We start from the raw sequence: 12,495 nt of genomic DNA on the forward strand, positions 1-12,495 counted from the left end.
AGGTTAGACTGATTTAATATCTTTGATCTCAAGTGACTACCTGGTCAAATAAAGGTAAAAAAATATATATATATTCCAGTTAATATGAGCTGGACAGCTCATGACATCTAGGGCTACCCAGCAATGCCCTGAACAGGCTGCAATATGTCCAAAACTCAGCTGCTAGGGTTCTCACCTGCACCACATCACTCCCTCATCCACCTCCACTGCATGGCTTCCAGTCAAGTCCCGCATCGACTTTAAGATCCTCCTTCACTCCCTCCCAGAGCCTTCTCTGTTGCCACACCCACCCTCTGGAACTCCCTCCCTCCAGACATCCACATCGCTACATCAGGGACTCCTTTAAATCACAACTCAAATCTTACCTCTTCACCAAATGTATTAATGACTCTGCCTGACTTCCCTCCCTTACCCAATTGTCCCTCTGATTTCCTTCCCCTTAGTTTGTCCCCCTCCTCTGTCAAGCGACTTGGGTTTCCTGAAAGGCACTATATACTGTACATTTAAGAAATTATTATTAATTATTACTGACTGACTCGACTGATTAACCCTACTGACTGAGTAACCCTATAACCCAGGTCCCACCGATTGTGAGATGGAGCGTGGTGCAGCCCAGCAGGCGTCCAGTGTCTTTGTTCCATCCTGTGATTCCAGCGGAGACTTCCTCCCCCAGCAGTGTCAGATGGGGGGTCAGTGTTGGTGTGTTGACGCCAGCGGGAGGGAGGTGCCTGCGACCCGCCAACAAGGAGACGCCTTCATCTGCAGTGAGCACAGCTCCCTTTAACCTTCTGTGCCTATACCTCTAACCATCTGTGTCTAACCCTTTAACTCGCTGTGTCTAGCTCCTAATCATGTGTCTAACAACCCCTAACCCTTTAACCCTCTGGTTTTACCCCTAACCCTCTGTCTAATCCCTAACCCTTTAACGCTCTGTCTAACCTCTAACTCTTTAACCCTCTGTGTCTAACCCCTAACTACAGTATGCGTCTAACCCCTAACCCTCTGTGTCTAACCGCTAACCTATGTGTCTAAGCCCTAACTATGTGTATAACCTCTAACCTCTGTCTAACCCTAACCCTCTGTGTCTAACCCTGAACCTCTGTGTCTAACCCTGAACCTCTGTGTCTAACTCCTAACCTCTGTGTCTAACCCCTAGACTTATTTCTAAAGTAAAACTTTAGTAAAAGCCTCAGCTTCTTTGTACCATAATGAATATGTGCCTTAAAAGACAAGTGGTCATCAATTAAAAACCCTAAATAAAACAGAATGTTTATTACAGACTTGACACACAGTGCTGGACTGCATTTTAACACATTCGGGGGCCATTGGGATGCGTCTAATAAATCTCTAGAGGACCAGCAAATGTAAACAGACTTGGGGCTGTTTGTAGAGCTAAATCTATACTTTATAGTATTGCTATCTGTCCATTCTCATTGTCAATTGGGACCATAAACCGTCCCTTCAAAATGGATTAAAGAAATAATTTTTTCATCAATACGTTCTCATTTTATAGCGCTGTGAATATAAGCGTTATACGGCATTTGGTCTAGTATATTTCCTGGAAGGCGAGATAAAGGGCTAATAGCTACTAACGTTATATCCAATGGCATTTCCGTTATACAAAAGCTACAGTTGAAACTCAAACTGCATATGATCGGTATGATCCTCAAGCATGTATGCATGAAAGGGGGGGGGGGGGGGGGCGGGGGATGTCATTTCTGATTATTGATTACCAATAACCATGTTCGTCTAAGTAGCCACATACGCTGGTCGGCTGGTTGAGTATCATAGCAAGCTTTGATCAGCATGTAATTTACGTGAAAAAGATCTTACCATGAGCCGGTTGGATCCCCCCGAGCATTTCCCCGTTATCGATCGCCATCTGGTAGATCGATATGTCCAATGGCTGATGATATATCCCCTTATTGCATAGTGAAATCCGCAATCCAAAACGTATCCCGTGCAACAGACAATAGCTATCGCTTCAGATGAGTAGAAAACTACATTAGAGATCCAAAAAAAAAAAGACAACTTCTGCCACAGGGAACACTCTATTATCGCGATAGCGCCCCTAAGAGGATTGCACTTTGGCGAATTCAAAGAGTAGGGTACATCTGCAGTGCAGCTCATCGACCTTGAATAGGTTATTAAAATGGAATAAAAGCCAAAACAACTTGCCATGGATATATCCGTCCTTCTGTCCACAACGGGTGGAATTGAAACATGGAGATCTCCGTGGTCGGGTGCCATTGTGTTAAGGCACATTAATCATCAGGCTCCCAGCTTTCACATAATGTATACCACTTCTATATGTCATCTACTGTTGACCTGCTATCTCCTCCTAAAGAGGAGATCAACCCCCAGTTTCTTGGAACTGAGCCTTTCAAGCTTGGGTAGATAATAACCTTCTGTTCGGTTTTCTTATGTTCCAGCGGCTGCGATAACAGACTGTCCCTCTCAGCGGCGCCTTGCCCTGTCTAGGCTGCTGTCTGGGCCTATGGAGCCTCCCAGACTCGCCTCCCCTTGCAGCCCAGAGCTCCAACCCCTCAGGCAGCTCCTGTTGGACCAGCAACCATCCTTCCCTGCCCAGATGTCGGAGGTTCTCCATGGCCTCTTTCCCTCCTTAGGCCTGGCTCTGCAGGCCCTGTCCTTCTCCACGCCAAATCGCCTTCAGGAAAACCTGTTTGGAGGAAAGTTCCTGAAGAATGCTGCCAGCTTCAACTTCAGCGGTGCGGTGGGTGACGAGGGAACACTGAGTTTCAGACGGACCTTCAGTCGGCTGGGACTCAGTTTGGACAGAGACGGCCTGCTTCTGTTGGCCCAGAACCTCTCCTCTCCTCTGCCAGAACATCTGGACCAGAACATCTCTGATGACTTTGGTAGCTCCACCAACCTCCTACAGAACCAGCAGCTGATTCTCTTAGTCAGCAAGACCCTGGCGGACCCAGTCTTTCTCTCCACACTGAAACACACACTACTTTACCTCAGCAACAGTGACTCTGCAGCATCATTACAACAGGTGAGACACACACACATACATATGTGACTACCCATAGACATTAGGGTCTTGTTGAGGCATCTTCAAATTTTATAATTTTTTCTTACATGATATGAAAGTACAGATTCATACCTTCAAAATAAGCCATCACTTGTTCGGATCGGGGATATAGTTTTCAGTCTATGTATTATGACTCATGCTATATCATGCTGATATCACAGTCCTGTTTCCTGAGAAAACACCCATTATCTGAATCAAAGTGATTAACTGCCACACTCGTGAAGAACTCTTTCACCCAGAATTCATTGTAATCCATGGCCCCCCCCCCCCCCCCCCCCCCCCGCTCTCTAGGGCAATTAACACCTGACAGCTTTCTAGTCTGAGGCCTTTGTCTTGTGACCCTGCAAACTGCAAACCTACAACACAACCTACCCAGAGGATAAAGGAAAATAGTCATGATAGTAATTAAAAAATTAGTGTGGTAGTGAAAGGTTAACCTTCTGTAGAGGTTAACCTTCTGTAGTGTGGTAGTGAAAGGTTAACCTTCTGTAGGTAGTGAAAGGTTAACCTTCTGTAGTGTGGTAGTGAACTATACTATACAAGAACCACATTGTGGAGAGTTCAGTGTTCAATGTTATATATGTGGTATTTTAAGAACATTTATTGTGCAAAAGTGCAATAGAAAAATGCAAAACCTGTTCTCAAGTTACTTCCATCTCTGAAAAACCAGTTTTTCATGAAATATAATCAAATCAAGCGGCACAAAGTGAAAATAAAAACTACGGCAGGATAGGTTTCTTTCCCTCAAACAACTCAAACACAATACAACGCCAACATAACTTAACTTTAGTGTACATGTTTGACAACGTAGAGAGAGAAAAAGAGAGCGTGATGTAATAGGTTTGAGTTTGAAGTTTGAGCGTTCTGAGATGCCATAGCTGATGATGTCACACCATGATTCTCAACACACTGTTGGAAACGGTGAATAAATGTGAAGTTATCTTTGAACCTCTGTTGTCAAGCCTCGTCAATATACCCCCCCCCCCCCCCTTCCTCATGAATGGAACTGGTGCCGCAGAGTCACGTTAGAACGTTAGCTTAGCGGCCATTGCTGACTTGCTAAAGTCTCCTCTCAGCCTCCTTAGCCAAATTGAAATGCCAAAACTATTTATGGCAAGGAGTCAAGGACCGTGAGCAAGTGGAGAAAAACTCAGTACAATTAAACACTATGCAACGACCACTGCAAACGCTGAGTGAATCGTCAAGTAACGTTAACGTCATTGCTACTGCTGTGACTAGCTGCTCTAGTCTAGTCTAGTCCACCGGTCACAAGGTTTAGTCAAAATCCATATCCAGCTGCCAGGTTGCTGTCAGTGAAAACAGTAGTCAACTGTAGTCGATTAAATTACTTTATTATGACATTAGGTAGCATTAAATCCAATCTAACGAAATTTGTTCGCTCATAAAATTTGTGACATTTTAAATGTGATTTAATGTTGTTTAACGTCTGGGACAGAACGGGGACAAACTAAATTGTCTGTTTTCATTCTAGGTTTTGACTCCTATGTTGCAGTCCTGTGCCAGTGAGGCAGCAGCCATGTTTGTGCCGAGATGCACGGCCAGCGGTCAGTACCAGGAGCTACAGTGTGGAGACGCTCAGTGCTGGTGTGTCGACCCCAAGGGTCAGGAGGTTGAAGGGTCGCGAGTCACAGGCCAGAGGCCTCGCTGTCCATCTCACTGTGAGACAGAGAGAGCACTAGCGCTGAGGATGAAGGGCAGCATGGCAGCTGGCTCTGAACTCTACATCCCAGCATGCTCTGAGGACGGGAGCTTCCTTCCTCTTCAGTGTGTCGCCACGCGATGCTTCTGTGTGAACGATGATGGAAACGTAACTCCTACTCTGACCACAGAGGGCGCCAACATCTGTGAGTTCCAACACTCTCAACACTCTTTTGATATACAAAATATATGGAACATACATAATAATATACCAAATAAAACAGAAATGTACAATCATCAGGTTGTTTCCTCTATATATATACTGTTGATAATTATGTATGTATTAATGTTAGTATATGTTTATGTCTATATGTATAATGTTGATATACTGTATGTTTATGATGTCTATATATGTATATATAACTAGAATATGCTATTTATATCTGCTGTCGTGACTATATATGATATTTATCATATAGAAGGACCTATTTCCTTGTATTCAATTTGATTACATTGGCAATAAAACTGTTGAAATGCATTGTGTCTATAACTTTCATATTGCCATACTTCTAACTGTTTTATAAAAGCAATAGCTCACTTCAGGCTGTGGTATATGGTTATTATATCACAGCTAAGGGGCTGTCGGCCAAACAACGCTCCTTAGCTGTGATATAACGACATACTGTATATATATATATTCTTTTTGGAGTTAATAAGAAACATATCTTCAGTTATCATTAACTTACTCATTTCATAATTTATTTTAAATACTACTATTACTGGTTGCCGAGTCATAAATGACAAATGCTCTAAATTCACTGTAAGAATCATATATGTGGATTTACTGACATTTTACTGTTTTGGTAGACTATATAAAAACCTTGTAAGATTTGTATATATTTGTTCCATATTGTGTTCTCATATCTAACCACGGCCCATGTTGTCTCCATGACTTTAGGTTCCGTTGGGGACATGGAGATCCTCCCCGTCTCTTCAGGTGTCTTCATTTGTTCACACATCCTCTTCATTCAGCGTTCTGTCTAGAATGTTCTGATATATGTTCTATACAGTTCAATAAAAAAAAGCATATTGTTGTCAGATCAGTAGCCTTGGGTCAAACACAAGGTCTTTAGAAAAGGGTATAGACTAGCCCCTTTCGTGACTTTCGGTTTGCAAGCCTGGGGCTTTTGTGACCGCAGTCACTTATTTATATGCCGAGACCACCCAAGAAAATAACAACCAAGCGTGATCGGGGGGCTCGGAGTGTGTCAAAAATATATCAGATATGAATTTCAAAGATACCCAGCGTACAATATGGGTTTAACACAGCTTCACGATGGGGTCTGGAAGCTCGGAGTTGCTAATAAACAGTTTAAATCATTGTTAGGAAACACAAGTGGTACTCACAACGAACTCTGGCAACAAGATGGCGTCTTCTCCTTCTGCAACTTTTTTTGTCGCATGCCTGGTGCGCCAGCAATCACTGCGCTCCCTATCGGTCCCTGTTGGTCATTACCTATAGGCCATTGTGAGCGCGTCTCCTGTGTATTGTTGTAATGACCAACAGGGACCGACAGGGAGCGCAGTGATTGCTGGCGCACCAGGCATGCGACAAAAAAAGTTGCAGAAGGAGAAGACGCCATCTTGCTGCCAGAGTTCGTTGTGAGTACCACTTGTGTTTCCTAACAATGATTTAAACTGTTTATTAGCAACTCCGAGCTTTCAGACCCCATCGTGAAGCTGTGTTAAACCCATATTGTACGCTGGGTATCTTTGAAATTCATATCTGATATATTTTTGACACACTCCGAGCCCCCCGATCACGCTTGGTTGTTATTTTCTTGGGTGGTCTCGGCATATAAATAAGTGACTGCGGTCACAAAAGCCCCAGGCTTGCAAACCGAAAGTCACGAAAGGGGCTAGGTATAGACATGCAATACCATGGCAGCATTGGGACCTGGATTCCATTTAAAGTTCTTGAACTCCTATTTCATACTTTACCAATGATGTTGTTGATCGGTAGAGTCCTTTCTCAGCACAATCCATGTTCCTCAAACTAGCTCTGGTTAGTTACAGTAGCAACAAACCAATGCAAAGTCTGACAGAGGCTCACTGAAATCTACTTTGTGTGGACTGTCGAGTACATTTCAGAGAGCCTCAGTCAGCTTGTACAGACAGGAGCTTGACCCATTGACTTTGCATTGGTTGTGACTATAGCTATCTGGAGCTCTAGTATGAGGAACAGCATGGATTGGTCAGTAAGGTACTAGGCTGTCTAGAACGCTGCTCCGCTGCTCCAGTAGTTGTTTCAAGTCACAGCTTCACAACATAATTGACAATGAAATTGTAAGGTTGTTGTGGTTCTATTTGTTTGTTCCAGCGCCCCCCTGCTCCCAGGCTCTGGCCAAGATCACAGCGTTCCAACAGGAAGCACAAAAGATCATCTCTCTCTCCAATTCCTCCCACCTCCCTCTGGGATATGGATTCCTATTGGCTAAAGGACTACGTCTGACACAGGAGGAGCTCCAGGCCAGCCAATCAGCTGAGGAGGAGCAGATATCGGATAGGCTGCTGAGCCGCTTCCAATCTGGCCTTCGATTGGCTGCATATTCTAGTAAGATGCCCGGACCATTGTGTTGCTAGGATTATTATTTTTATTGTTAAACTACAGAAGATCAGTTTGGACTGAAGTGATTTAACTTTGACTTTGTTTCTTTAGCGCTGCAGTTTTACTGGCGTGGCCAGCAGAGGGGGCCACAGCGCCTGGTATACCTGCCCTACACACCTCAATGTGATGCTGATGGATACTGGCTGCCAACACAATGTCACCTCAGCACTGGTCAGACACACACACACAATACGCACACAAAATACACACACAATGCACACACACACACACACACACACACACACACACACACACACACACACACACACACACACACACACACACACACACACACACACACACACACACACACACACACACACACACACACACACACACACACATGCACGATGTACACATTACACATATTATATCCTCCTGAGACCCAACAATTCATTTTTGTACACTGTAGTGCCCATTAGGTTTAGCTTGATTCCTCTAATACTATACATGTCATGCTATTGAGTCCCGACGTTCCTTACAGAGGACAACCGTAGCGTTCCAATGACAGATATATCAGGCTGCTTTTGTATATAAGAATTTGTTCTTAATTGCTTGCCTGGATAAATAAAGGTTAAATAAAATAAAAAATATATATATCATGTGTTGGGGGTGTGACCATGCAAACTTGCCATTTTTTGCCACGCTTTAAAAGATAGGAATTTTGACTGTGCGTCACGATGTTTGCAGAGCTATATCTATATTCTATATTATAGCTATGGAGACAATACTATGGCTCATTTGACAGTCACTATCTCTCGTCCATTTAAAAAAAAAATATGTATACGTTCGTGTGCTATCCTGTGGTGAATATTGTATAGTTTCAGAGTGATCCTGGCTAATTCCTGGAAGCTGAGTTATGGAGCGCTATGTGCATTTTGCGAAAGTCGTTTGCGTCGTGCTCGTCTGGACACGATATTATTTCCAAATCAAAGGTATATAATAGGTATTATGTTTCATCATGAAGGCATCAAAGGGGGTGGGGGCGTTTCGTGATGCTCTGATCGTCAGCAACGGCATACGTTTTGAATACTACATATGTTGATCGTTGCAATCGATGTGAAATCATTGTAGGATAAAAGTAGGAATGATGTCATATAGTTCTTACCTTTGCTAGGAGGTATTGCAAAAAGAATATTACAATTGTCTGATCGCGATTTCCAGTATTGATGTCCATCGGGTCCCTGACATGAAATGGGACAAACTATGCATGAAGTGTCCTGGAAGCGTTCCAAGGGGCTCGACTGAAGCCTTTCACTTTCCAGGGGTACCATTTCTCTGCCTGGACCATATATAATGTAACACACAGTGTGAAATAAGGTTTCAAAGGGTGGGCGATACTGCCACCTAGCAGGATTCGGCCGGCATTGCAATATCGGCTTCTCAGAATGAGTCCCAATGATACACCGAGGTCCGTGAGACTGTATAGAATAAAAAAATTGAATAAAATAAAAAACTATGAAAACGATCGAAAACCCGACTATACTTGTGAATGAGTTAATAGAGTTAAGAAAATATATATATTTTTATATATATTGTATATATCTTTGAAATGTGTTCTTTAGCACCCAAACACTTATCCCAAAAAAATATAACGGTCGGATTGAGAAGCGTGAATTGCTCCCGGTGCATGATGTGTGGCGGATTATGTTGGCGACACGATCGACACCAATACTGGGACTCGCGATCAGATAATTGGAATACTCTTTTTGGGGTACATCCTAGTGAAGGTAAGGCCTATATGGTATCAATCCTGCTGTGATCCAATCATGACTTCACCTCGATCACAACATGTGTCTGTAACGTTACTCCACAGCGTATGCCGTTGGTGACGATCAAAGCATCAAAAAACGCCCCCCACCCTTTCATGCATTCATGATGAAACATAATACCGATAATATAGATGTGATTTTCGAAATAGTAGCGTGTACAGGCGAGAATTGGCAACGTGTTTAGTGAATTGCACGTATTGCTGCATAAGCGTCGTTTTCTGGGATTAGACAGGATTACTCTAAAACTATAGTCATATTCACCACGGTATAAAACGTGAATGTATGGATGAAAAAATTATTTCTTTAACACATATTGAACGATAGTCGATGTCAAATGGGCCATAGTGTATCCATAGCTATAATAGAGAATATAGTTATAGCCCTGCAAACACCGCCACGTATTCCTATATTTTAGAGCGTCAGCTTTTTAACAACACATCACGCATATCGCTGTGGCGTCCAAAGTGTTAACCATGTGTATTGTACAGACATCCTCTGAACTAAATAATTATAATAATACTGTAATAAATACGACAAAATATGGCATTCAACCAATGTATAATAACAGCATGGCGCAGACAGACTGCGATGTGCATGGGCTGACTGTAATATGTAATAATGTAATAGTAATGACAAATGTGTGAATTTGTCTTACTTGATTTTGTCACTATTATTAGATACAGTTTACAATTGATCTCAAGAACTACTGTAAGTATCACTTCAGTACTGTAGGTTAGATGGCAAACGTATTGTATTGTGTATTGTTGTATTGTGCTTGTGCTACAGTACATGGTGACAATACATTTGAATCTCATGTAATCTAATCTGTGCCCTCCCATTTCAGACTGCGATGTGCACGGGATGACTTTAATTATTATTAAATAAATAATAATAATAATAATAATGACAGCAGACAAAGTTTAACGAATTCCATATAAGTCGATAGTTTATTAAGATGCAGCAGGCGGCCCTCTGGGCAGACAGACACACACACTTATACTTATTTTCTTATAATTATAATAATAAATACTATATGGGGCGGCTATGTGGCGTAGTGGGCAAGGCACTCGCCCAGCGCTCCACATTTGCTTTCAGTTTAGCTGGTCGTCCGTACTAATACACATTGGCCGTATTAGGGGGTGGGAAACTGATGGGTGGGGATCGGGCGTTGTGGACAGCGACTCCTACAGGTCGGTTGGTGCGCCTGCGCAGTGGAATCAGGAAGTGTCGGGGGCAGCGTGAGCCTCCCACGCGTTACTCCTCGCCACTGAGAGATCGAGCTGTGCAGGTGAAAAGATGCGACTGCTGTTACCTCAAGTACCGGAGGGGACTTGTGCTATGTATGACTTAGTCCACATTGCAGCCGGCTTGTGGGAGGCAAGAAACAGCGTTCGTGACAGGGGAGGGTTGAATTGGATGATACGAAATTGGGATGGGAGAAAATATAGAAAATGGGAGAAAAAGTGGATAAAAAAAAAAAAAAAAAAAATACTATATATGTTTGTATTGGTGTGCGTCTGTGTTTTGAACTGCTTCATTTAGAAGAAATCATTGGGGATTACGCAGTAATTCTACAGACAGCCTAGGAATTAAATATTTCAAGACTTTGCTCCTCCTGGTGGCATATAACAGAACAGCAATCGACCTCAAAATGAACCCAGTCGGCACCGCGGTAGTATGGTGGAGAGTCATAATGGCTAGGGATGTCCCGATAAAAAAAATTTGCTCCCGATCCGATTCCGATCATGTGATTTTGAGTATCTACCGATACCGATCTTTCCCGATCCGACAAAAAAAAAATATATATATATATTTTTTTAAATACATTTTGTATTTTTTATCCCAATTTCTCACATTACATTCACCCTGAATGTTGACGTTATCCAGGTGAAAAGTTAACTTCATTCAAGCGAGGCATTGCAATCCTTGACATAAATCATTTGATGTATAATTAAATCAAAGGAAATGCGTTTGGGTCTGAGAGTGTGGCTGGTCTGCCGTTCTGCAGCTGGATACTATTCGTTTGTTTTGGCAAAATTCTTCTGCTCTGTGTGACAATAAATAAATGAATGATGATATGCAATTTAAAACCAAAACTAAGGCCTCAGTATGAGTTTAAGACGTGAACATGGTCATGTTTGTTGAATTAAAAAAAAAGTTAAAAAAAAAAAGAAATCACGATTTTAATTTCTTTTTGTCGATCCCGATCTTCGGAAAATCACGTGATCGGATCGGGACATCCCTAATAATGGCTGTAACTGTATGTGTGTGTGTTGGTGTGTAGGTCGGTGTTGGTGTGTGGATGAAGACGGAGGACATGTTTCTGGCTCTCTAGTCGTCCACTCGCAGCGCCTACCAAGCTGTAAGTTCATACTCATAGCCCTAATCCCAACCCAGATATGTTCTAAACTAGAGGGAGAGCTGTGATTAAAGATGTGTGTTTTAGGACCAGTGATATGATTAAGACATATCTCAGTACTAGTGATGTAATAGACACATGTCAGCCCATGTCACCCCACTTCTCAAAGAGCTGCACTGGCTTCCCATTGCCACACAAATCCACTTCAAGGTTCTTGACCTGGCAGTGAGGGGAACGGCTCCCTCCTACCTCCGGTCAATGGTTTCTAACTACACACCCTCAAGACCCCTATGCTCTGCATCTTCTAACTACACACCCTCAAGACCCCTATACTCTGCATCTTCTAACTACACACCTCAAGACCCCTATGCTCTGCATCTTCTAACTACACACCTCAAGACCCCTATACTCTGCATCTTCTAACTACACACCCTCAAGACCCCTACGCTCTGCATCTTCTAACTACACACCCTCAAGACCCCTACGCTCTGCATCTTCTAACTACACACCTCAAGACCCCTACACTCTGCATCTTCTAACTACACACCTCAAGACCCCTACACTCTGCATCTTCTAACTACACACCCTCAAGACCCCTACGCTCTGCATCTTCTAACTACACACCTCAAGACCCCTACGCTCTGCATCTTCTAACTACACACCCTCAAGACCCCTACGCTCTGCATCTTCTAACTACACACCCTCAAGACCCCTACGCTCTGCATCTTCTAACTACACACCCTCAAGACCCCTATGCTCTGCATCTTCTAACTACACACCTCAAGACCCCTATACTCTGCATCTTCTAACTACACACCCTCAAGACCCCTACGCTCTGCATCTTCTAACTACACACCCTCAAGACCCCTACGCTCTGCATCTTCTAACTACACACCTCAAGACCCCTACACTCTGCATCTTCTAACTACACACCTCAAGACCCCTACACTCTGCATCTTCTAACTACACACCCTCAAGA

The 12,495-nt window shown here is 43.0% G+C and overlaps 1 protein-coding gene across 1 annotated transcript in view; it reads left to right on the top strand.

The window, feature by feature from the left end:
• Positions 1 to 12,495, top strand: part of tg (thyroglobulin) — an 85,851-nt gene that overhangs the window by 15,332 nt on the left and 58,024 nt on the right. The window contains exons 8-14 of the mRNA XM_084336165.1: positions 579 to 764; positions 2,433 to 3,019; positions 4,551 to 4,923; positions 5,676 to 5,714; positions 7,098 to 7,331; positions 7,437 to 7,556; positions 11,442 to 11,519. Of these exons, the coding sequence (XP_084192291.1) occupies positions 579 to 764; positions 2,433 to 3,019; positions 4,551 to 4,923; positions 5,676 to 5,714; positions 7,098 to 7,331; positions 7,437 to 7,556; positions 11,442 to 11,519 (1,617 nt within the window). The remainder of the gene's footprint in view (positions 1 to 578; positions 765 to 2,432; positions 3,020 to 4,550; positions 4,924 to 5,675; positions 5,715 to 7,097; positions 7,332 to 7,436; positions 7,557 to 11,441; positions 11,520 to 12,495) is intronic.

Source organism: Notolepis coatsorum (genome assembly GCF_963971535.1).
Source record: "Notolepis coatsorum genome assembly, chromosome: 19".
Taxonomy (NCBI): Eukaryota; Metazoa; Chordata; class Actinopteri; order Aulopiformes; family Paralepididae; genus Notolepis; species Notolepis coatsorum.